The sequence below is a fragment of the Rattus rattus genome, chromosome 14 (assembly GCF_011064425.1).
Source record: "Rattus rattus isolate New Zealand chromosome 14, Rrattus_CSIRO_v1, whole genome shotgun sequence".
Lineage (NCBI taxonomy): Eukaryota > Metazoa > Chordata > Mammalia > Rodentia > Muridae > Rattus > Rattus rattus.
The window spans coordinates 1,938,515-1,964,000 of record NC_046167.1 but is presented as its reverse complement, the minus strand read 5'-3'; the positions used below and the strand labels follow the sequence as shown (position 1 = coordinate 1,964,000).

Sequence of the window (25,486 nt, the reverse complement as noted above, 5' to 3'; positions counted from 1 at the left end):
TGGGTGGTGCCTTCCCTGGGCTGCAGTCCAGGGATAAACAAGCCATGATGAACTATCCAGCAAGCAGCACTCCTCCGTAGCCTCTGCACCAGCTCCTGCCTCCAGTTTCCTTCCCTGTTTGAGCTCCTGCCCTGACTTCCTTTGGTGATGAACAGTGATGTGGAAGTGTAAGCCAAATAAACCCTCCCCCCTCCCCGCCCTCGCCAAGTTGCTTTGGCCATGGTGTTTCAACATAGCAACAGTAACTAAGACAAGAACACAGTGCCTAGGATATGTGAGCTAGAAGTTGGCCATTTGGTTACAAATCCTAAGAAACTCTCTTGCACTCAGCCATGTCCAGTCATGTCACCTGAACTGCATGATTTCTCCTGCCCAGTGCTTTCAGCAGGAGGCGGGGAGGATGGGAGGGTCTTCTTCATTATGTTACACCTGGCATTTGAATGGACCATTGTAAAGAGGGGAAACAGACTGACTGTGGGATAAATAACCCTGGTCCCATGGAGAAGCCTGACTAATCTACCAGGCTGGGTTTGGATGGCACATGCCTAACGAATAAGGATGCTATAATATTTCATTGATATAGTATTGTTGGTCTGTTCCATTCAAGTCAAAGAAGCTCCTTGCTCTGCACATATACAGTTGATCAAAGGAAAAACTTTAATATTGTTCTCAGAGTAAATTCTTGAGGGGAAATAGCACATTTTTACTTATTTTGAAATTTCAATGTCATTCACAAAATAGTGTGGATGTGTTGGTTACTTCCTTGTCATGTGATAAAATTCCTGCAGGAACAACACAAGGGAGAATTGACTCAGGCTTCCAAGGACTTATGCTCAGTTGCATTTGTGGGGGAGGGATGCACTGGTAGCAGGAGGATTTCGCAAAGGCTTCATCTGTTTCTTCCCTTAGACTATCATGGCATTCATGACAATCAGAGAAAGTACCCTGGCCTGATAATTCTTTTGAAAAGTTTAGATACTAACCCATGAAGATTAGTTGTAAGATCAGTGCCTAAAAATATGCTATGTTTGTTTGTTTGTTTGTACGTTTGTTTACTTTAGGTTTTTTAAAAACAAGGTTTCTCCGTGTAGCCCTGGCTGTCCTAGAACTCACTCTGTATACCAGGCCTCAAATTCAGAGATCTGCCTGCCTCTCTCTCCCCAGTGTTGGAATTAAAGCCAAGCACCACCAGTACCTGACCCCATGCTAGTTCTTTTAAAGCCTTTCTTTCTAGTAGTATGAAATAATAAATGCATCATATGTGAATTTATCCTTCTTACAATGTTATTATTATATTACATTATACATTTTATATATTATATAACTATATTCTAGTATAGTATACAATCTCTTATTTTGTTGTGTTATTAATGTATAAAAGATATTTATTATCACTGCATTAATAAATTAATAATATATTAATATTATTATATTAATATATTATATTAAGTGAACCATATAATTCTGTTGGACTCTATCTTGTATTAGTCAGTGCTATAGTGTACAAACATGCCAAGAAACATTTCAGTGTCGATGCTGCTGGAGTTACTGGCCTTTGTGTGTGTGTCTCTACTAAAAATTTAATGAGCAGTTGGAAGCACATTGGTAATTACCTTTCTCCTTTTGTGTTATTTCCACATCCTCTGTAGTCTTGAAAAGATAAAAATCAATGTGTTATGAAAAATAATTTGGCTGCAGAAATTTTAATTGTTTGCATTTCAAGCTTTTAGTTTTGAAGTGTTTTATTGTGATGAATTCAGTCAGCATGACAGGAATCCATTCTTGTGGAAGTAAGACAAACAGCTTTAAAACAATATTTGATCTGTTACTTTTTATATTTTATGAATATAATGTTTTAAATTACTTTTAAGAATCACCATTCAATATTAATTTAAATGACTCTTGGTTATAAACTTGTCAATAAAGACCACACTTGAAATAAAGAAGTGGCACAGTTGATCTGATTGCCAACTCAACTAGATTTAGTGACTCACACCTCTGCATGTGTCTGGAAAGGCATTCCCTGAAACCACGGATCATGAGGACTCACCCAATGGATAGATTCGTCTTTGTGGAGTTTGAATATGATGGTGTTAATTGGGGCTACAGGACAAAAATATGGTTATATAAATGAAGCTAGGGCCGGATTGTTTTTAATCTACAAATAAATAGAAATAAGATTGTACCGACTAAACTATGAGAATACTAAACTACTGCCTTCTGTAACAGCAATTAATTTTGCACAAGTAATTACTTGATATAATATGCTTTTCTAAGAAAAACATTGCAATAGTAATTCCATCAAATAATTACTTGCAAACAAGAATTACCTTTCAAAGAACTTAACCATTTTTAGGCAAATGCCTTGAGATGTTCAGAGAATAGTGAATATCCATGGTGTATGTGTTATGCTTGAAAGAAAACTGTGAAAAATAAAGGCATCTATTTTCAGAAGTCCATATGTCTTAGAACAAAAGTTCTGGAAGCAACATTTCCTTAAAAGTTGAGTCAGTCAATCTGTTATAGACTTAGAAATAAATTCCTGAAAATAGTGCTTGCCGGTGGAATGCAATTGCATATAGGAAAGACTGTCCAAATAATTTGTGGATATAATACTATATTAAAAGGTCAGAAGAAAAAGCTGTCTTTATAAATAGCAAAGCCATTTTTAATAAAATTCAGAACCTGTATTGATAACGTGTAAGCCTCGTAAACTAAAAACTGAAGGATATTTTTAGCAATATGGACATCTCCTAAGCTAATACAAATATCACAATTAACTATGAAACAATAGAAACTTCTATTAAAGAGGTGAGGTAAAATTAAATGCGAAAGAGCAACAATATGTGTTGCTGCAGATACCGGAAAGTAGAGAAGTTTCTGAAGGGCATAATTATCAAAGAGGAAAGATAAGATGGTGTAAGAATGACAAGATAATATGAGTCCGGCCTTAAAGATGCAAAGGATGGGTCTCAGTAATAATTTGTACCAGCAACAAAGTAAAGTAAGGATATATAAAGACAGATAATAGGTAGAAGATAGATAAGTAGGTGGATAGATAGATAGATAAATAGATAGATAGATGATGGATAGATAGGTAGATAGATGATAGATGATAGAGATGATATAGATAGTAGATAGATAGATGATAGATAGATAGATAGATAGATAGATAGATAGATAGATAGATGATGGATAGATAGGTAGGTAGATGATAGATGATAGAGATTAGATAGATAGATTGATCGATAGATAGATACATAGATACATACATAGATACATACATAGATACATAGATAGATACATAGATGATGGATAGATAGGTAGATAGATAGATGATAGATGATAGATGATAGAGATGATAGAGATAGAAGATAGATAGATAGATACATAGATACATAGATAGATACATAGATAGATAGATAGATAGATAGATAGATAGATAGATAGATAGATGATAGATGATAGAGATTAGATAGATAGATAGATCGATAGATACATACATACATACATACATACATACATACATAGATGATGGATAGATAGGTAGATAGATGATAGATGATAGAGATTAGATAGATAGATCGATAGATAGATCGATCAATCGATAGATAGATAGATAGATAGATAGATAGATAGATAGATAGATAGATAGATAGATAGATAGATAGATAGATGATGGGATAGATAGGTAGATAGATGATAGAGATTAGATAGGTAGATAGATAGATAGATAGATAGATAGATAGATAGATAGATAGATGATAGATACATACATGCATACATACATACATGCATACATACATATGTAGATGATACATACATTGATGATAGATATAATAGATAACCTTTCTCATAAAATAGTACAATGGAAAAAGAACTTATTAGAAATAATAGTGGAAAATTAATATGTTGAAATGAGGTTTACCAGGAAACCACAAAGATCCATGACAGGATGGTGTGTGCAAAGTGAGATATCATGAAACTGGAAGGATTTAAAGTGTTGTATTCAAAATGTCTGCCCTAGAACATTAATATTCATAAAGATTATTCACAAATTTCAGACAAAAAAGCATGTGACTAGCAAAATGAATAAAATAATGTGTTCACTAAACACGCAGTATAAAAAGTCAACTACACAATAATGAGATGGAGCAGGCCTAAAATCAACCTGGTATTTATTAAGCGGAAGATTGCAAGCCAACAAGATGCTTAAAACTGTCTCTGATTTGAAGGAGAAGACGTTCCATAGATTCTTACTCTTCACTGACCATGCAAACCTTTCCCAGATTTGTTTTCCCTTTAAGGTTGAGGAATACAGAAAGCACCACGCGTGGCCTGACTACTTCAGTGTCTGTGCTCAGAAAAAGGCAAATCATAAAGATAAAGCTGCTGACTCGGTTCACAATGAAGGCTCGCCGTCCTAGGACAGCAGTGCCCTCCCAGTCACCATCTGAACCACTATATGCCCCTGTGTGCCTCTGCTGGGGTACCCTCCTCTGACACAGCCGTGCAAGATGTCTGGGCAAAAACCAGAGCTAGGGCCTGGAGAGATGACTCGGGAGTCATCTGCTCTTCCAGAGGTCCTGATTTCAATTCCCTGCAACTACATGGTGGGTCACAACCATCTTAATGGGATCTGATGCCCTCTTCTGGTATGTCTTAGGACAGTACAGTGTATGCAGATACATTAAATAAATAAATAAATAACTCCTTTAAAAAAAAAAAAAAGCCAGAGCTAATCCCATAGGCTAGAACAAGACCAGTCTTTGAGACCTAAAATGGCCGACTTCAGCTCAATGAAGATGACAAAACTACATAGTATATATGTAGGGATATGTTCAAGAGGCAAGAGTCACCAAGTGGGGGGCTATGGCTCTCCTTCTACTAGCAGGGATTGCTTTTTCCTTGTTTTCTTTGATGTTGCTTTAAAAAAAATGGCAGGAGGTATGTGCTGCCACACTGTCTCTGAGTTCATGTGCGCATCAGTCCTATGTGTCTCTGGGAGACACTGTTGCCTTGGAGACGGCCATCACCTCTGACCCTTACAATCTCTCTGCCTTCTCTTATGCAGAGATCACTTAACCTTGAGGGGAGGAGTTTGATGGAAATATTCTGCTAAGGACGAAGTGTTCCAAAGTCACCATCTGCTCACTGTGCAGTTGTAGATCTCTATGTTATTTGCATCTAATGCAAAAAGAAGCTTCTCTGATGAGGTTTGAGTGAGGCCCTGGCTGATCTATGGGTATAGTGATATGTCATTAGGAGTTATTTTATTGTTGTGTTTATTTAGCAGAGTAATGGTTAGGCCCATGATCTATCTTAGAAGTCTCTGGATCTTGGCCACTAACAGTGTCAGGTATAGATTCCATCTCATGGGTTGGGGCCTAAATCCAATCAAAAAGTGATTGGTTACTCCATAACATTTGTGCCATTACTGCAACAGAGTACCTTGCAGGCAGGTCACTGCTGGAGGTCACAGGATATGTATTTGAGTTATATTTATGACTGCCTTTCTCCTCCTCCAATAGCAGGCAGAATACCTTCCAGCACATGTGGGGGAATATATCTTTTAAAAAGTGATAGGAGAGCCAGGCAGGGACATAAACAATCTCGAAGTTCCATGTGTTAGTAACAAGTGCCCAAAGCAGAGAATTAACAACACTGAAAGTCCATGGTAGCAATGGATGTGAGCCAGTCCTGATGTCCAAAGTCTTGGGATGTGTCGCTTGGATGGGGAAGGAGCAGTAGCTATCATGTTGAGAAGGTCAGAAGACTGGAACAGATCCACTCAAACAGGAAAACACACCCCATCCATGCTGCAAGGATGCTCAGCCAAAACAAGCCCTTTACCTTACCCCTGCTCCCCTTGGTTAGCTCAAGAGAACCAGGAGTACCCAGAAGAAAAGCAAGAGTAAAGTAAGCCCAGTGAGAACTGAGCAGGTCTCCCAAATAGAAAGGAAGGAGCTCAAGCCAGGCAAAGAGGAGTGCTTTGGACCTACGCTGTACACTCAGGACCTGGATTCAGATCTCTAGGTTTCTGACCCTGGCTGGAAGGCAGATGGGGAAATGCCAACAGTCACTATCCCTGGATGACATTGCTTCTACGGTGCCTAAGAGGTTCTGAAGAATTCTGTAAGTCTTTCTATTTCTTGAAGGTCACAGCCTGCCGAGAGGAAATGGAATTTTACAAAAACTGAACAATGGTTTCTGAAGAAAAGGATTAAGGTAGCTTAATGCAGCTGCTGACACCTGATTTAGGCACTTCTGCAAATCATACTCTTTGTGATCACTTAAATAAAATAGTGTGGTTATTACCAAAATGAAAAAAAAATACTAGAGTTTAACTTTCTAAAGCAACTGCCAGCAATGAGTTTCACATTTGTCTCCTTCTGAGTGCAAAATATTGAAATGCTCGTCAATTTATTATCCAAAAGGTACACTTCTGATAAATTAAAACACTTAGGGAAATTATTGCCAGCACTACAGTATGAATAAATGCCTTGCCTCATGGCTGTAACCTTTGCAAGCTAACGTTTATCATTCACATCACATGAAATAGCCACAGACCTAATTCTGCTACTGCCAACATTGATACACTGTGCAAAGTCGTGATTATAAATGTTTGTGTCATTTTTGTAATTATGGGGACAGGGTGATTAGTTGACAAGGTTTGTGTTCCTCCAAAGGAACAAAATGAGGAAGGACATCAGGGCATACAATAAACTTGTGCCTTTCTTCTGTGCTGATAAACTCACAGAAAAAGGAGAGGGAAAGTTTGTACAAAACAGAAAACAAAACAGTCCATGGAAATTTGGCAGAGCAATCAGACTTATCTTTTATTTTCTGGTTATCCACCTCAGAGGACAATGTCTTAGGAAGCTACCCCTGAATAATATTCAGCCCCCTGTTTTAGGTTGTTCTGGTGAAGAAGAGAGGCTGAAAAACTAAGCAGATATGAATTTTATAAAACATAAACATAACTTAGAAATTATGAAGTTTCAATTCAGTGAATTTGTACTTTGCTCGGGCTATGATATACTCATACCCACGTGTGTATTTTTAAATATTTTTATAAATGTGTTCTTAGCATGCATTTTCTTTTCTTCTGTTCTTCTGCTCCCTTCCCCTCATTCCAACCAGCTTTCCTCCCCTCTTTGGAACCCTTGTTATAAAACACAAATTCTTCCCTACCTTTTGTAAATATGTGTCTATGTTCTTACTTGCTATGTCTCAAGTTTTACCGCTATGGGAAGTGTTGAAGTAAACATCTTTGAAGTTATTTTTGTTTACTAGCATTATAATTGCTTGAGATAGACTTCAGGGGTGACAGGATTGCTGAGAGGAGAGATGCTTTGTTTGTTTGTTTTTTATTGTGAGTTTTCTTTCCTTGAAGACTGTAACAATTGGTATTGGCTTCAGCGATCTGTGAACGTATACTTGTTCTGACATCCTGTCCATAAGAATTATGTCCCTTTGTAAGCACTGCTCATGAGTCTAGGGTAAAATGATCCTTGTTGCAGCATGCCCCCACCCTGTCAAAGCACTCTTGGTGCAGGTTTATTTTATTACTTTGCTCATCTTGGTCTTCACATTGGGATCTTTTATCTGTGTTCATTTGGGCTTTTGTCTTTCTTCTATGGAGCTAGGAATTGAACCTAGATCCTCGAACATGCCAAGCAAGGGTTGCATCACTGAGCCACTAACAGCCCCCAGTTCCTTAGCTATTCATGGTGAGCAAATATGTATGCTTTCTGACTCCTGGATTCTGATTAAAGTATTTATAGTATTTAAGTGCTTCATGAATTCACATGGATTTTCTTCCCAGAGCCTCGTTGGGTTGTCTTATTAACATTTATCTATGGAGCATTGGATATTTGTTTTATATGTGATGACAAGCCAGTGACCTAGTTAATAAAAGTGTGCTGAACATCTACTGTTCACACAGCACCATGCCTGTCAGCTAATGTGGATGCAAACTGCCAGACAGCTCCAAACCCCTCCCCAGTGATGCCCACCATCCAAGGCCAGGAGTCCAACAGGAGGATCCAAAACCTAAATAAGAATCTCTCTCACATGCAGCTTTCTATGCCCATTGAATAAAAGCATCATAGACAAAAGTCTAAAGCAGCCAGAGTTGGACAACAGCTCAGGGACCGGAGTTTGGACCCTCAGTGCCCATATAAAAACCAGGCATTCGTGGTGACCACAAGACAAGCAGTAGAGAGGCAGAGACAGGGATCCCAGGGGCAGGCTGGCTGTCTAGACTGTCAGGAATTGTCAGACTCCTGGTTCATCAAGAAACCCTGGCTCAATAAATAAAGTGGAGAACAATCAAAAAAAAACAAAAAAACAAAAACAAAAAAAAAGACATCTATTGTTGACCAACATACAGAGAGAGAGACCGGCAGAGACGGCGAGATAGACAGAAGGAGACAGAGACACAGAGAGAGAGGGAGGGAGAAAGAAAGAGAGAGAGAGAGAGAGAGAGAGAGAGAGAGAGAGAGAGAGAGAGCGCAATAGTGGGTGCTGGGAACCAAACTCTGGCTCTCTGGAAGAACAGCAAGCACGTTTAACAACTACTGAACTGTTGTTCCAACCCCAGCCAGAAAACTTTCATTAGATTTTCTTATATGTTTCCTGAAGTTCTGGGGATTCAAGAATAAACAAGAAAGGGATTCCACCTTTAGAAATAGAGTCCTTAGGTTGGACGGTATGAAATGGTGGATGATGCTCCAGTACGCAGGGACTGGGGATAATAGGACAGAAAGGGGCATACAGTATGTCTATGGGGGCATCCTTGACCTTCCGGAAGGTATGTTCTTTTTCAGAATAACTGTTCATGGAGAAATGGCCCAGTGGTTAAGAGCACTATCTATTCTTGTGGAGCAGATTCCAAATATCCACCTGGTAGCTCGCAGCCTTGTATAATCCTGGTTCCAGAGGATCCAGCATCTTCTGGTCTCCACCGACACTAGGCAGTCATGCGTTATGCTGACAAAGCACTCATATGCAGAAGGCAAACATACAATTTTTTTAAATAATGAAATATTTTATTTAATATTCACACGTGCACATAATATATTTTATATAAGTCCACCCTCCTATCTTCTCGCTCTCCCTCTTTTCTCACCGTGTTGCTTCCCAAACAACTCCATGTGCTCTCTCTTTCTTTTTCCCCTTCTTTTAATTTATTTATTTATATATAAGTACACTGTAGCTGTCTTCAGACACACCAGAAGAGGGCATCAGATCTCATTACAGATGGTTGTGAGCCACCATATGGTTGCTGGGATTTGAACTCAGGACCTCTGGAAGAACAGTCAGTTCTCTTAACCACTGAGCCATCTCTCCAGCCAGTGCTCTCTCTTTGTTTAAATACCTACTGAGTCTTTTTATTGTATGGGATGAAGTACTGGAGCAGGGGTAGCATGTCAGGGGCCTCGGACAGGAAAAAAACACCTTCCCCCAACAGCCATCACTTGTTAATAGCTTCATAGTCAAGAGTTGGGACTTCACAAGCCATGCTAGGATAGGGCTGACTTGATCTTATTCGAGAATTAGTGTAGCAGCTTGTGTTCTCATACTAATTATGTTACCCACAAACCTGTTTACAATGTCCTGCACATAGACTAAAGGAAGCCTGCCCCCCAGTTGGCTCTGACTGGGAAATAAAGTTGCCAATGGCCAATGGCTGGGCAGGGTGAAAGAGGCAGGACTTCTATGATTCTTGGGCAAGAAACACGGAAAAGGAAGAAGGAATTCCACCATGAGAGGGGCTTGGGAGTGACCACTCCATGAAGGAAAGGAAGATGAGACGGCAAAAGTGTAGGTACTAAGAGAAAGCGGCCCCATAGTAGGGCTGCCCAGAAGGGAGCAGGGCAGCAAAGAGAAAATATAGATTTATAGAATGTTAACTCAGGAATAGCAGAGGGAAGTGTGTGCTGGCTGTGGAGAGGTTCACATATATATATATCTTTCACTGGCGAATCCAAAGAGCTCTGGTGGGGATAGAAAGGCCTGCAACCCGCCAGGAGCTCAATGCAGATTGACTACTCACCTGTACATATTAGGCTTCATTGTGGCAACTTAAACAAAATGTGTCTAGTTGTTTCTTCTTCCACTGCCCTTCTCTGCCGCCTTCCTCCTTTGTGCCTAACCAGTTCCGGTAGCCATGTTCAATGGGATCCGCAAGAATACTTAGACTAAATAGAGATAATTTGATAGATGCAGGGCCAAGAACTTCTTTATTCTCAGAATCTTTTTGTTCCTTGCTTGCCTGGCGATTATTCGAATTCTTTGCCATCTTCCGTTTATTTTTGTTACAACGGCCTTATTCTGATACATCAATTCAAACTTTAAGTGGTATTAGAGTCAAATTAAAATTTAATCACAGGCAACTTTCGGTCCTGCTAAAAATACCAAGTATATATAAAACATCTTTATTATATATACATATATTATATAATCTATATATAAACTAATACTGTATTTTTCTATTTTTGCCATTCAGATAAAAATGAGATAAGTAGATTTGACCTATATATTCTAAGAAAGGTCCTGATCTCATCTCTCCTATGAACCTGTGTCCCTTTTCCACATCGCCAAACTCTTCTTGCCTTTTATTATATCTCCCCTCTTCCAAAGTCCTAGACTCCAGACAACCGGAGGAAAACATACAACCAGAAGAAGAATATGGGTGGATGGGTAACAAGTACAGTTTGCATGCACGGAAGCTCTTATTTATCTAAAGGAAAACACTGTACAGTTTCCAGAGTTCAGAACTTTTTATGATCACCCATCTTATAGGTGTCTCTAAAGGAGAAGAGTCAAAAATATTGAGACCTCCAAGACGACCTCGAAAACCTAAAACATTAAATAACCCTGAAGACTCCACGTACTACTATCTACTCCATGTAAGTGGCTCATTCTTACAATTAAACTGAAGACCAGTAGAAACTGTGACTGCATTGGCTGCCTCAGAAGAAGGCCTTACAACATGAAGACACTCCTTAGATTCTATTTCACAGATACCCCACTTGATGGCACCTTTGTATTCCTCTAGTCCTCTTCCTCACAGTCCTGTCCTCTCTTTGTAATCTTGGACCTACACTGAGTTCTCCTAGAAATGTTTTCTGTAGTTGCTTTTCTTAGTTGGGGTTTCATTGCCATGAAGAGATATCATGACCACTCCAATTCTTATAAAGAAAAACATTTAATTGGGGTTAGTTTCAGAGGTTTAGTCCGTTATCATCTTGGTAGGAAATATGGCACCATGCAGACAGATATGGTGCTAGAGAAGGAGCTGAGAGTTCTACATCTTGGTCTGCAAGCAACAGGAAAGAGAATGTGATAACACTGGACATAGCTTGAGCATAGGAGACCTCACAGTACCCCCACAGTGACATACTTCCTCCAAAAAGGCCACACCTCCTACAGTGCCACACCCTATGGGCCAAGCATTCAAACATGAGTCTATGGAAGACATTCCTATTCAAACCACTGCATCACTTATCTGAGTTTACATACAAATATCAACCTTAAAAAAAAGTTTATGTTGTGTGTAGTTTTATGCTACTACCTTTGCTCCAGGAGGGTGGCTGTGCAACCAACCCCTTCCAGCTTTCCTTTTGTTCTACCTGCCTTTAGCTCCAGGAGGTAACCACACTACCAGCCCCTTCCAGCATGCCTTGAATATGTGGATAAAAGACACACACACAGTTTGTTCCTTTTCAACTTGTCTTAGGACACAATTGCTGGGCATTACTATCTCCCACCTGGAAAAGCATGCCCTTAACAATATTTTTATCTCTGCTCCTCCCACCTGCCCTAAACTTCAGTGGCTAGTCTCACCTAGCCACTGTCAAACATCCGTGACCACCCACCTGTAGCAGTGGCCAGAGGTCCCAGCCCCTCCCTGACTTCACATGGCTGCTGGCTTCTTTTTCCTCCAAAGCATGCAGAAACTCTCCCCCTCTCCTTTCTTGCATCTACCTGCCTCCTCCAGGGACCTGGAAGTTCCACCTATCCCTTCCACCCAGCAATTGGCCCATGACTTTATTCACTGATAAATTAAGACCAATTGGGAAACAGGACAGCATCAGAACTGCTAGTCCATTGTGGGAAACCCCTCCAGATAGAGACCTTCATTTAAGTGAGTATGTTGTCAACCAAGTAGTAAAAGAGAAGTGAATGTTTGTTGTGCTTCTGCTAATTCCAGGCCAATAGTGAGATGTATTCACAACCATTGTGAGAGCTGATCCTAGAACCAGCTCTTAATATTATGTTCACATCTCAGGTCAGAATCGTGAGACACAGGTGAAAAGCTTAGCCTTCCCATCAGGACCCTTAACTTTATTGAGCTCTCCAGGATCCACTCAGTTGGCAAGCATGAGAAGTCATTGGTATGGCCTCTACTACACTCTATTCCTTTCCCCTCATGCTTCAGTCCTCCTTACACACCACTGACATCACCTTGGTTTCCAAAACCAAGAGGATCATGTCCTTCCTTTTATACCTGGCACCTATGCCAGTTGTTCTACCTTATACCTTTTAGTTACTCAAGTATCCTCCTTCTCCAACCAAGCAAGAGTCCCCCACACCACGCCCCAATTGTGACTATCACCACTTCTCAGTCAGACTATTTCAGGCTTCAAATCTCATCCTCCCCAACCTACACCAGAAAATATATCTAAACTGTAAATCTGATTATTTTTTTCCTCTGACTGGCCCAGCATAAGGTCCAGAATCCAACGTCTTCTTCACTGGGCATAGAACTTCTGACCCATGTTGACACACAATACAAAATTGCTTAAACTCTCACAGTGATCAACATCCTCTAAGCCTCCAAAGCCTTTGGCCCCAGAGCTCCCTCCATTTCTAATATTTATTCAATCTACATTCTGTGCTGCCACAGAGGAAAATGACTTCCCCATGCCCTTGAAAACCCAGAGAATCTGAGAGTTCACTGGAAACAGGAGTCTCACACCACAGGCAGAAAATGTAGCTCACACTGGGTCAGTGTGCCATGTTTCTGCATGATGCTTTGCTCCCTCGTGATGTTGCCCAGAATTCAGACTTACAACTTCTTCTCCTTTCAGTTCCTTAGACTAATCTCATTGACCACCATGATGCCGACCATTGCCAAGGTCAGAACCTTTGTCCCTGGCTTAGATCTCTCCTCTAGTTCCAAAAGCAAATAGAAAGCCACCTAAAGTTTATTACATAATCTACATGGACATACACCCAGAGAGATCCAGGTATATTCATTCATACAGCTGGGTTGGGCTATATCGCATGTCGTACAAATTGCCGTGAGAATACAAAACGGCTTTTAGTATAACCATCAAAGCAGCAAATTCTACAATATTTTTATCACTCCAAAATGAAACTCTATCCTTTATCAGTCACTTCCACACCATTCCTGAGCCATGTCCTAGAAAAATCACTCATCGACTGTCAATTATGTATTGCCTCTTCTAGAATCCCATATAAACAGAATCACATAGTATGCGTTATATGAAATACTTTTGTCAGCTAGAAATCACTTATCCTGATTCTCCCTCTCTCTCATCTACCATTAAAATAATAAATATTATACAATATGATTTAATACTACTATATATCTTTTCATTCTTTCTGCTCCCTTTAGAAGTCAACCCAAGAAGAAAAACGGAGACCAAGAAAAGACAGGTAATTATCTTTTCTAAACTATAGCACCATTTTGTTCAAATAAAACTATAAATCTTTATGCTCAAATTTAATTGCAAATCATATATTTGTAAAATAGCATGACCCCCAACATATGTATATGCTAAGTGTGAGGACTATATGAAACCTATAAATTAAACATACTGAGCCAGAACTATACCAAGTGTTTGTGTAGAACCCAGCTATGATTGGATGCATTACATCATTGAGACTGACTACTTTTCTCTGCCCTTTTAATAACGGTGAGGAAGTAATCAGAACACTTCAATATCTACAGATGTTCTTTCCCTTTTTACTTTATGGTCTTTTGATACATGCTAAATGTCACATTTTGTACTTTTTGAGGATTTTGGGGATGGCAAGTGTTGTGATTTTTGTAGGTATGGTACACTTATCGTCACATGATTTTTCCTTTCCTATAATATTTCAGTCTTTCAATATTTTGGCATTTTAATCTTTGACATTCAATCCTGTCCGATGACTTTCAGACAATGGTAGGAATGGAAGAAGGGGCTTTATAAATAAAGCATGAATAAAGTTCCCTATGACCTGGTGGTACCTATCACAAAAACCAGTTGAGGGTGTGGATGAAACATTTGAAAATACTTCGTAATAATTCATCAAGGCCAATTTTCATGACAGTTATCTATGAGTCTGATGTGAATGTGAATGTAGGCTGGCCAAACTGGAAACCATTGCCTCTGGCAGTTCTAGAAACTACCAGTTCATGTTAAGTTAAACCTGATTAAAAAAAATTCAGCAGCTAATTGATGTTTTATTCATTGTAAGAGATAGGGGATTCTTTTAATTAACAGGATGTGCTTATTTTTGCACTTCAAGACTTCTCCCATGTATGTGAGCATGTATGTGATGCTCTTAAGTTACAAAAAAGGCTTCAAAAGAAGAAAGCACTTAGCGTGTAAGTCAAGTGACTAGAAACCAGACTGATAAGTAGCATGTCTGTGTGTTCATTTGCAGTCAAGGAAAGTTATTAGGTTTGGAAGATTTCTATTATAAGGAACTTTTGCCCACTCATTTCGGACCCAAGGCACATAGCTCTAATGCAAGAGAATGGAAAGCACAGGAGGAACCCCAGGATCAGCGCATTGAGAGTAATGAGAGGTAATAACATTCAGTCTGTATCACACTCAGTGATAAACTTTGAATAGAAATTCAAAAATTCTAATTTAAGCAAGTTTGTTTTATATAGTGGTGAATTAGTTAAACCACTTTGGCCCTGGTGGGTTCCACACACTGCACATGCCCAAGAGTTCTCTTGATTTATGAATAAAAGACAGACAGACAGACAGACAGACACACACACACACACACACACTCACCAGCTAATTTTGATATGCCTTGATTAGCTCAATGGTTGGGCACTTCTAAACCTCCCTGTGGCTAGCACACACTCCCCTCCAGTATTCTTGGCTTCCACACTTTCTAAATCTATTTTTATCTTTGCTGCCCTGTTTTCCTTCTGGACAGCACCCCATTGGGCTACATTCCCTTTCCTCCTACATCATTGGATGCTTTCTCTCCTGCAGCTCTGAAATCTGATCCTGCTCCCTCTGAGTCAAGGTGATTCTGCACCCCTCTCCCCTGGTCCCTTGTCCTTGCAAACTAAAAGTCCCACCCTGTCTCCCTGCCCAGCCATTGGCTGTGTGGCAATTCTTTATTATCAGTTGAAGCCAGCAGTGATCAGGGACCCTCAGGTTTAGAAGTGTGACTTTTGGGATCAAAATAAGACAAAGCATTAGAACCAATTCCCAACAGTTTTATATATAGAAAGCTGACATCATGTTTTATTGAATCTTTCATCTTATTGGTAATATATTGCTCAAAGTATTGGTAATATATTGCTCAAAGTATATCATGGCCATACAATCACGCATCCTATTTTTCCTAGACAAAGTCCCCATTCACATGTTTCCTTGATACAGTTATCAATATCCTTTTAAATGTGTCAATGATAAAACAAAAGTAATAGACTGTATGGTTATCCTAACTATAGGTAACATGACACATTTTTATCTGTATTAAGGTCTAAATAGTGTAATTTTTAATCACTTCTGGGGGAGGGGGGTTGAGACAGGATCTCATCATTTACCTTTACAAGCCTGGAACTTTATGTAGATCGTGCTAACCTAGAAGTCACAGAGATCTACCTACTTCTGCCTCCCAAGTACTTGAACTAAAGGTGTGTGCCACATGACTGACCTTGCTCACTGGGCTTTTTAGTTATGTTTCTGATTTTTAATAATCAGGGATGACAATAAAAATAAAATTAATAGAAAAAATAAGTGTCTTGGATATGGGTTTTTTTTCCATCTTACCACTGATTTTGTGGCATTAAATAATTTACCTTGCAGCTTATTTACAACTTTGGGAATAATTTTTCTCTTTTGTCCAAAACTCATTGTAAAGTTTTGAAAGTCAGGGTTTGTAATAGAGTTCAAACATGGTGTGTGACAAGTAGGAACACTGGCAGGCAACTGGGAGCTAATCTGAAATTCTTAGCCATCATCCTGTTAGCCCTGGTTTCATAGACCCACCCCCCTCTTACACGGTGAAACATGGTTATAGAGAAGGGTTTTTTAGAGTCTAGGTGTCTTGGGTTCAGATACTAATTGAGCCACTTGAGAAGCTTCTTGTGTTTTCTGGGCTTTTTACACCACTGGTTTTATGACTCCAGAGGAATTTTCAAATTCCTGCCTCACTATCTTATGATAGAGATTAAATGAAATGATAACCTGATTAGTTCACTATGTCCATGAAAGAGGTTTTCTATAAAGACTGATGGCTATTATTATCTATCTTCATGGCTTTTTCAAAATCTACCCAAACTTTGATTTCTAAGTGCCTGTCTCCAAAAGGAAGATGCATTCTTCCATCTTGGAACCAAAAACTATAACCTGTTCAAGCTTAGTGGGTTCTAGCAGCAGCAGCGAGTAGAATGGAAGGTGCCAAAGAGAGCAAATGATTTGTCCAAGGTCACAAACTAAGTGAGGGTTCTCCAACCCAGACTTACGTAGTCTGCTCATGAGGTTGCTTCCCCCTTCCTGTTGTGGATGTGTATTTAGTGGCCACCAGAATAAGGATTCCAGAGCTGGCAATGGTTGAGGGCTTGCTTTGTTCTAGGCAACAGGTCTGTTACCTCGTTGAACTGGTGAGACTCTATGGCTGCCCTCTTTCATGAGTGCAGAAACTAAGCCTCCAGAGTTGAGGGACTGTAAAGAATCACCTACATAATAATTGATGGAGACAGAAAATTTGAACACAGGATATTGTGAACAAAGAGTCAATGATTTTTAACCGCTGTTTAATATTCCCAAGTTATGCATCATGATAGTAGCTTAAGGAAGTGGCAGATATCACATCAAAAGATCTTGAGGTTAGAGGGAAACAATACTCACATATCAATGTTGAACAGAATAACCCACATGGTTCGGATGTTTTCTAAACTAAGGAAGACTGAGAGATGGTAACTCATTACATAGTATAAGATCAATAAGACCCTGGGTTTAAAAAAACAAACACAAAAGAATAGCTCTAAATTGCAGTGTGCAACAATTGGCAAAATTTGAGACTAACTTATGTGCTCAGTTGTATTATTTCAGAAAGAACAACTTTTTGTGTATGTGAGCTACAACTCACATCTACATGTGAGTGTACTACATGTAGATGTACATGTATGTGTGCTACAACTAGATTTACGCCAACTGTTGACATTGCCCAGTAAGGTTTAAGTATGCCTGGGGAAGGGTGCACCACAGAAACATAGTATACAGCATAAATTAAAAATGTATACATTTATTATATAGAAAACAATATTTTAAATACATATATACTGAGGAATACCTACCTTTGAACTGATTACAATTGCATAGCCCTAAAAATCTACCTTAAAGCAAATTTTAAATTATCAATGTATTACTATGAATTATCCTCACTATCTAAGTAAATCTCTTAAATGTATTCCTACTGACTGAAATGTTATAGCCTTTAGTCAATACATCCCCCAAACTCCTGTCTCAAACCCCTAATGCTCACCTTTCTGAGTTTGACACTTTAGGCTCCACACATGAGTGGGGTCCTACAAAACTTTACTGACTCTTCACTTAGTATAATGTCTTCCAAGTTTATCCATATTTCCTAGAAGTTTCACTTTTTCTATGGCTGAATGATAACCGATGGTGTTTAACACCACCACCTGTTTATTCATTCACCCGTTGATGTAAATGCGGCTTGAGTGTGTGTCTTGAGTGTTGTAAATAAGACTGCAGTGGATATGAGACTAGAGGTAACTCTCAGATATTCACTTCATTTCCTTTGGCTATGTGCCTGGTCGTGAGATTCGTTTTCTCACTAACAGTAGTTGCTTCATGTTTTTGAGAAATGTATTCGCTGTTCTCTATGATGGCTGTGCCAACTTACATTCTCGCCACTACTGTCCGTGGCTGCCCTTTTCTTCACATCCTCACCCACACTCCTCAGCATTTACACTTTGACAACTTAGTGTGAGGTCATATCTCATTGTGACTTTAAATTGTACCTTCTTGACGATTGATGATGTTAGCCATATTTTTTTTAATTTTAAGATAAAGCTCACATAATTTGACCTTTTTGTTTGACCATTTAAAAATGTCCAGTTCAGTGTGTTTAATATATTCACATAACAGTACTATGGCGGTGGTGGCAGTTCATGCCTTTAATTGTAGCACTCAACAGGCAGAGGAACGTGGAACTTTGTGAGTTCTAGTACAGCCTGGTCTACAGAGGGAGTTCTAGAATAGCCAGGCCCACACGATCCTAGGTAATGAAAAGGTAAAAAGAAAAAATTACATTATTACATATCCATCACTAACTTCACGATACATCCTTGACTCCCAATATCATAACCCTACCTGTGTTCCCTAGCAACCACGAATCAATTTGCTTTTTTTAACTGCTTAGTTGGAACATTTCATATTAATGGAAATACACATGTAGCCTGACTGTTCTGGCTGCTTCCCTTAGCATATTCTTTTCTTTATTTTGGGGTGCGCAGCATATGTATTGTGTGCCGTGGCATTCACGTGGAAGCCAGGAGAAACATTTGGAAGTTGTTTTTGCCTTCCACGTTTGTTTTCAGGCAAGACTTCTTGTTTCTCGAGGCTACACTACATACTCCAGACTTCTGAGCAGTTCTCTGCTACCTTGCTGTAGGAGTGCCGGGATTACAGATATCCAACCCTGCAGCTGGCTTTTTACAAATTTCAGAGATCTGACCTCAAGTTATCAGGCCTGTAACTGTGCATACCCAGTGAGCCATCTCTCCAGCCTAACAGAACGGTTACACAGTCTATTAAGGTGTTGAACATGGAGATTTCTGGTCCTACTTAATGACTAAACCACTTTATTGTTTACTCAAACTTTAGACGGCCAGTCTTCTTGCCAGACAGTTAGGAACTTTGTTCTTTCTTATTTCTAGTCTGAGTAGTGCTGTATGGGTTCTGACATCTTTAGAAAATGATAATCATTTAATCTTGCATTGAAATTTTTTGCATGTGAATTTTGGCCATTCGTGTGCCTCCTTTTGAAAAAGGTCTCTTCAGGTCCTTTGCCTGTTTTTAGCCAGTTCATTTGTTTTTAGTGAACTGCTTGAATTCCTTGAGATTTTGGATATTGTCCCCCTTCGTCATCAGATCATTTCTTACCCTTTAGTTTTGATTCTTTTCTTCGCTGTATAGAAGTTCTTATCCTATTAGCCTCATTTCTTTTGTTATAATCCAATCTGTATTTACTCTTACCACTGTGATTTGGTGGTGACATCTAAAGATCTTTTGTCCAATCCAGTGTTGTAAACAGTTTCCTCTGGGTGTTCTTCTAGCGCATTTGCTATTTTAGGTGGTAGCTTAAATCTTTAATATTCTCTAGTGAACTTTTATATATGCTGTGAAGTAAGTCTTGAATATCATTCTTTTGTGTGTGAATATCCAGGTTTTCCAAAACGGTTGAAGACACTGTCCTTACGATGTTGTAAGATCTTGGCATCTTAGTCAAACCCAATAGGCTATGAATGAATCTAATTATGTGTAAGACCTCTGTTTCATTTTCATTTTCACACTATCTATGTGTCTGTTTTTATGCCAGTTTTTATGAGGTTTTGCTTGCTATCAATTTTTTATAGGTTTTTAAACCAAATAATGTTATATTGCAAGCCTTATTCTTTGCTTTGCTATTTAGGACCCTTTGTACTAACAAATAGATTCTTAGGATTTGTTTGCCCTATTCTGTTCTTTTAAAAAGTTGGGATTTTGGGGTTGGGGATTTAGCTCAGTGGTAGAGCGCTTGCCTAGGAAGCGCAAGGCCCTGGGTTCGGTCCCCAGCTCCGAAAAAAAAAAAAAGTGTAAAAGTTGGGATTTTGATAGGAGCTGTGTTGATCTTGTAGGTTGATTTATATGATGTGGACAGTTTAATAGTATTAACTATTATCAATGAACAATGTATACATTTCCATTTATTTGTATTTTTTCATTTTTTTATGAATGAGGCAATTTATTAACCCAGCATCCTTTGCTCTAATGCTTCTTGTTGGCAGCTGCCACCTGTACGGCGATCCCAGATCTCTGTCCCTGAGGTGTTAGCTTGTGGCCCCCATCTTGGTCCTTTTCCACCATTTTCAGCCCCTCCGGGGCTTGGAGGACCCGGCCGGCCACACTCTTAGAGCCTCTGCTGAAGTGGCTGGGCCTGACACTGTTTCTCTGCCGTTCTCCGTAGATCTTGGTCACGGAACCAACCCCTGCACCACCACGGAGGTACAGGTGCCGTGCTGTGGAAGCAACTCCTGTGTAGAACCAGTTCTCATCGTATGGGGCAAGCTCTTTATGTTTGGCCAGCTTGACTGTGTCCACCCATTCGGGGACTTTCAGCTTCCCAGACTTTTTGAGGAAGGCTGCCAGAGCTTTGACGAACTCCTGCTGGTTAACGTCTTTTACAGTAACTCCAGGCATCGTGTGGCCTCCGCGCTGCCAGCCAGGGGAAAGGGCATATTTTTTCATTTTTAACAGTGCTTTGTAGCTTTATGATCTTTCATTTTCTTGCTTAAATTTTGAATTTAATGTTTACATATTTATATAAAAATATTTTATATTTTAAATTTTATATTTCTTGCAAAGTATTTTATATTTTCAGAAATCATCATTGAAATTGTTTTCTTGATTTTGATTTTGCAGTTTGTTGTTTTTATTGGACTCCGAATAAATAAAACTGGTGAGAGGAATCAGAGGTTAAAGAACAGCACTAACTAGAGGACAGTAGAAAGTTTGTTCTCAATTACTCCCAAGATTGAAATTAGGAAGGTGCTGTTGAACAGTCATGAAGAATGTAGTGTGTCCAGGGAATATTCAGTCTTTAATTAAGGCAAGGAGATGTAGGGGAAGTGGAGGCAGAAATAAAACATAGGGGGGACATCAGATTACAACAATTAAGAAGAAGAGAATCATGAAAGTTGGTATCAACAGAGAAGGCATAGGAAGCATGACAGTTTGGGCTTCTTGCTAGCTGTCTTAGTTAGGGTTTTACTGCTGTGAACAGATACCATGACCAAAGCAAGTCTTATAAAGGACAACATTTAATTGAGGCTGGCTTACAGATTCAGAGGTTCAGTCCATTATCATCAAGGCTGGAACATGATGGCATCCAGGCAGGGATGGTGCAGGCATCTACATCTTCATCTGAAGGCTGCTAGCAGAATACTGACTTCCAGGCAGCTAGGATAAGAGTCTTAAAGCCCACATCCACAGCGACACACCTACTCCAACAGGGCCACACGTCCTAATAGTGCCACTCTTTGGTCTGAGCATATACAAACCATCACACTAGCTGTGAGAACTAGTGTTATGTATAAGTATCTATGCCTTGCAGTAGTGTCTGTAAATTTAGAGCTGATATGTGTGCTGAGCCTGACGGGGTAACTACTCCTGAGCATTCAGGTCAACAATTCAAAGGAGAGCATTCTGTTGATAACTACTGAAGTGCTGTATAAAACTTCCCTATAAGGAATCTGCTAGGTTCAAATGCCCTGAAAGATCTTGACAAAGTTTCTTTTGAATGACCTCTTCAAAATAGACCAAAATAAATTAAAAAATAAATAAAATTATTAAATCAGAATAAGTCCTCAGTGACTTTGCCCCTTTCTCTCTAAATAATATTCACCTGACAAGCCCTAGTGTCTGATCTGTTTCTCTACCTTATAGTTGAACTTGGCTAAAGGCTCAGTCTAACATCACATGAAAAATTACAGCCGCACATAAACACGTACTTGTAGTTGTTGCCAATGCTACTCTCCCCTAAAAGTCTATTACCCACCTTTCAAAGGCTATTCCTTTCAGAGCCCATCCTCTCCTCAAACCATCTAACTGCCGGCTCCCCTCTTATAATCGTCTTTCCCATTTTATTAAGAAGAATGGAGTAGCAAGTATAGACACACCTTCCACTACAAGTCTACACACCTGTCACTCAAACTCCCCTCAGAGGGATGCAGGGGACCTGTGTGACCTCCTAGATAAAGCCTAACCTTCCAGTTGTTCTCTGAGTCTGGGTCTTTACAAGAATATAGTTTTGCAGTGCTCTCTCTCTCTCTCTCTCTCTCTCTCTCTCTGTCTGTCTGTCTGTCTCTGCATCTCTATCTCTGTCCTTGTCTATGTTCTCTTTCTGCCTCTTTCTGTCTCTCTGTGTCTCTCTCCTCTCTGTCTCTCTATGCCTCTCTTTGTGTGTCTCTTTCTGCCCTCCCCTGTGTATCTGTCTCTCTGTCTTTGTGTGTCTCTGCCTTTCTCTGTGTCTCTCTCTGTTTCTGTCTCTCTCTCTCTGTGTGTGTCTTGCTGCCTCTCTTTCTCTGTCTCTCTCTATCTTGGTCTCTCTCTGCCTCTCTTCTCTCTGTCTCTGTTTCTGTCTCTCTCTGTCTCTCTGTCTTTGTCTCTCTCTGTATGTCTCTCTGACCCCCCTCTGTCTCTGTCTTTATCACTTTCTTTGTCTCTCTCTGCCTCTCTCAGTCTCTCCATCTCTGTCTATCTCTCTGCCTTTGTCTCTGTCTCTGTGTCTCTCTCTGTTTCTGTCTCTGTGTCTCTCTCTGTCTGTCTCTGTCTTTGTCTCTCTCTGTGTGTCTCTCTGCCCTCCTTCTTTTTCCCCCCTGCTCTGCATCTTTAATGTCTAATCTCTTTACGAAATCACTTCTGGTAACCAGTCAACCAGATGCAGACAGCAGTCATCATATAGCACAGTCTCACCCCATTTTCAATACCACATATATTCTGCTCTCGGTCAGGAATGATAGTGAGAGACACTCTTCTCGTGGTCTACTGTGCCACTCGCTCTTCAACCACTTTACTTAGCCTTCCCTCCCACCATTTCACTGACTCACCCTGCCAAGGTTGTCAGTGTCTGCCATTTTGCCATGCTCCATGATCCATCTTCTCTCAGTGTCCACCTATCCCTGTTGGCAGTATTTAACACCTATGGGGTTTTTTCTTCAAAATTATTTTGTTGTTTTTACAAATGCCTTTACATTTTATTTTTGGTTTTGCTTTTGAAAGTATAGCCTTACTCTGTACTTTTGGCACCTGCCCAACTTTTAAAAATATCTTTATTACTTCTCTCTTCTTTTCCAGTCTCCTTCATTAATCCCTCTTCCTCTCCCTGTCTTCAACATTAGCACATCCCACTCTTTTTCTCTATCAGCATGCATGGCCACTTAGATAATGGCTTGTATAGACCATAGTCTCCAAGCTTGCAAGCTCTCTTCCACACTTACCTTCATTCTTCTAGCACTCACTCAGATCTTGTAATCTCCTTACACTCAGGCTACCATAACCTATGTTGTTCCTGAAACAGCCTGTCTGCTGAAGTCTTGGGACCTTTCCCCTGGTTCATCTACTGTCCTGGAATGACTGCTCCCTCTTCCCACCCAGAAGAGCATCATGGTTCACTGGGTCTTCCCTCAAACCTCTTCTCAAATATTGCTTTACCAAAGGCCTACATTGACCACCATACACACCATTTCCTGATCACCTGCATACACACCCTCATTGTCCTGTTACCCTGCTGACTTACTGAACTGCTGATTTTTTCTCCAAGTTTTCTCTCATCACCTGATAGTTTAAGATCTGGGGTTTTTAAAACTCCATGTCCTCCTGTCACCCATCTACGCTGGTACTGTGTATGTGCCGAATGGCTGTGAGAACCATGGAGCTGTGTCTTAGGGAGCATGCCCATTTCCTCAAGCAAGCTGCGGAAAGCAAAGGTAAACATGGACTGGAGTTCCTACAAGGGGTCCAGCAGCGCAGTTTCATTAAAAACATAGAAGCCTGGAGAAGCCAAAGATAGAACAGTACCTGTGTCACTACTGGAGCTGTTGGTCAGATCCAGGTTTTAAAAGAAATGTTTGGCTGGCTTAAAGTCCAGAAGGAGGACATCTATTTATGCACCTTGAATCTTCCTGTTTGATGAACGTCTTTTAGAAACTAAATAAGGCACGAGAACAAGTATCTCTTTATTAGCTGTGAATTATTACCACTCCAAACAAAACCAGCCTTTGTGATCCCTGCCTGCGATTGCTTTGCTCTCATCCGAACACAAAAGCCACTAGTTTCCACTTTGCAAAGCTGTTACAGTTACGGAGAGGTGGGTCATTTAGCCTGACATTTTGATTGTGAGAACTGCCTAGCTGTGGGAGGGTGGATGGAGCATGCCCAAGAACAGTTGCCACTGATGGTCAGAACCTGGTTTGACTTGCAGGTGTTGGACCGCTTCAGAGAGTGAGATCCCTGAGGAAGAGAGGATTTCAGCCAACCCTTATGATTACAGGAGGCTCCTGCGCAAAACCTCCCAGCGGCAGCGCCTCCTGCAGCAGTTGTAGCACACCTAAGGAGCTTCCGAAAGTGCCCTGGACCTTGAACAAGGATCAAAGCAGCCGCGGGGTACCCTCTCAAACCGGAAGCGGAAGCGCAGGCGCTGAGACCTCTGATAGACTGCCAGCTTTGTTCCCTCTCAAAAGCTTGAGGCCCTGACACAGAGACTCTTAACCCTAGGATTAAGAGAATTGAAATCCCTCCGGTAGTTCCAAATACTGGACTTTCCCACCTACCTGTAACCCCCATTCCCCTAATGTATCCCTCTACTTACTTGATCACGATTTGGGTTACTTACTGTGCCAGAGCTGTCACCACCCCTCTGCTCGTTTTTTAAATGATTTAAGAGATTTCTTCTTTCTTGAAATGGTTATCCCAGGACCAAATGACAGTTACTCCTGCTTGGGTATGCCAGAATAAAGGCAAGGTGGGAGTGGAACGAGCCTTCAAAGTGAACTCATCTCAAACTTGAGTTTTCTCCTCTCTTGATTATTCTGCTAAATAAAGTGTCCTGGAAAGCCTGTTTCATATGGGCTTGTTGTGCCTTGAGGCCTCTGTCTGATTTACAGCTGAGCCTATGGCAGGAGCTAAGACGACCTCTGTCTTCACCAACAAATTGCCAGCCCTCAGTCACCTAGAAGCGTTTGCTGCAGACAAACCTACAAACCTCACCACTCACATAAGCCTTTCCCAGACAGTCCATGCCGGGCTGGTCCTCTGACTGAGGACCATCAGATTTTAAGGTCTCTTATTCAGCAGATTTGAAGTAGCCCTCCCCTCCTTGGAAGTTTGCCACATAAAAGTGAGCAGAAGGGCAATGGGTGGGAGGCAGGAGTTTCCTTACCACTTAGCTGTAGCCATAGCCTATCCAAAAGAAGGAGGAGGAG

General features: G+C 40.3%; 2 protein-coding genes across 3 annotated transcripts in view; one reads left to right on the top strand and one right to left on the bottom strand.

Moving 5' to 3' along the window:
• Myo3a (myosin IIIA) overlaps window positions 1-24,607 on the top strand; it is a 186,403-nt gene extending 161,796 nt beyond the window's left edge. Inside the window, exons 30-33 of the mRNA XM_032884634.1 lie at window positions 10,810-10,916; window positions 13,652-13,692; window positions 14,689-14,832; window positions 24,487-24,607. Coding sequence (XP_032740525.1) covers window positions 10,810-10,916; window positions 13,652-13,692; window positions 14,689-14,832; window positions 24,487-24,607 — 413 coding nt within the window. The remainder of the gene's footprint in view (window positions 1-10,809; window positions 10,917-13,651; window positions 13,693-14,688; window positions 14,833-24,486) is intronic.
• LOC116883480 (40S ribosomal protein S19-like) lies at window positions 20,254-20,729 on the bottom strand. 2 transcript variants are annotated; one of them, XM_032884636.1, is made up of 2 exons: window positions 20,489-20,729; window positions 20,254-20,360 (listed from the first exon to the last, which is right to left on the bottom strand). In XM_032884636.1, the coding sequence occupies exons 1-2, from the start codon at window positions 20,703-20,705 to the stop codon at window positions 20,254-20,256; spliced, it is 324 nt and encodes a 107-aa protein (XP_032740527.1). In that variant the 5' UTR covers window positions 20,706-20,729. The 2 variants fall into 2 exon arrangements, with proteins under 2 accessions (XP_032740527.1, XP_032740526.1); XM_032884635.1 differs by having other exon boundaries at window positions 20,274-20,729.
• Window positions 24,608-25,486: the final 879 nt, after the last annotated feature.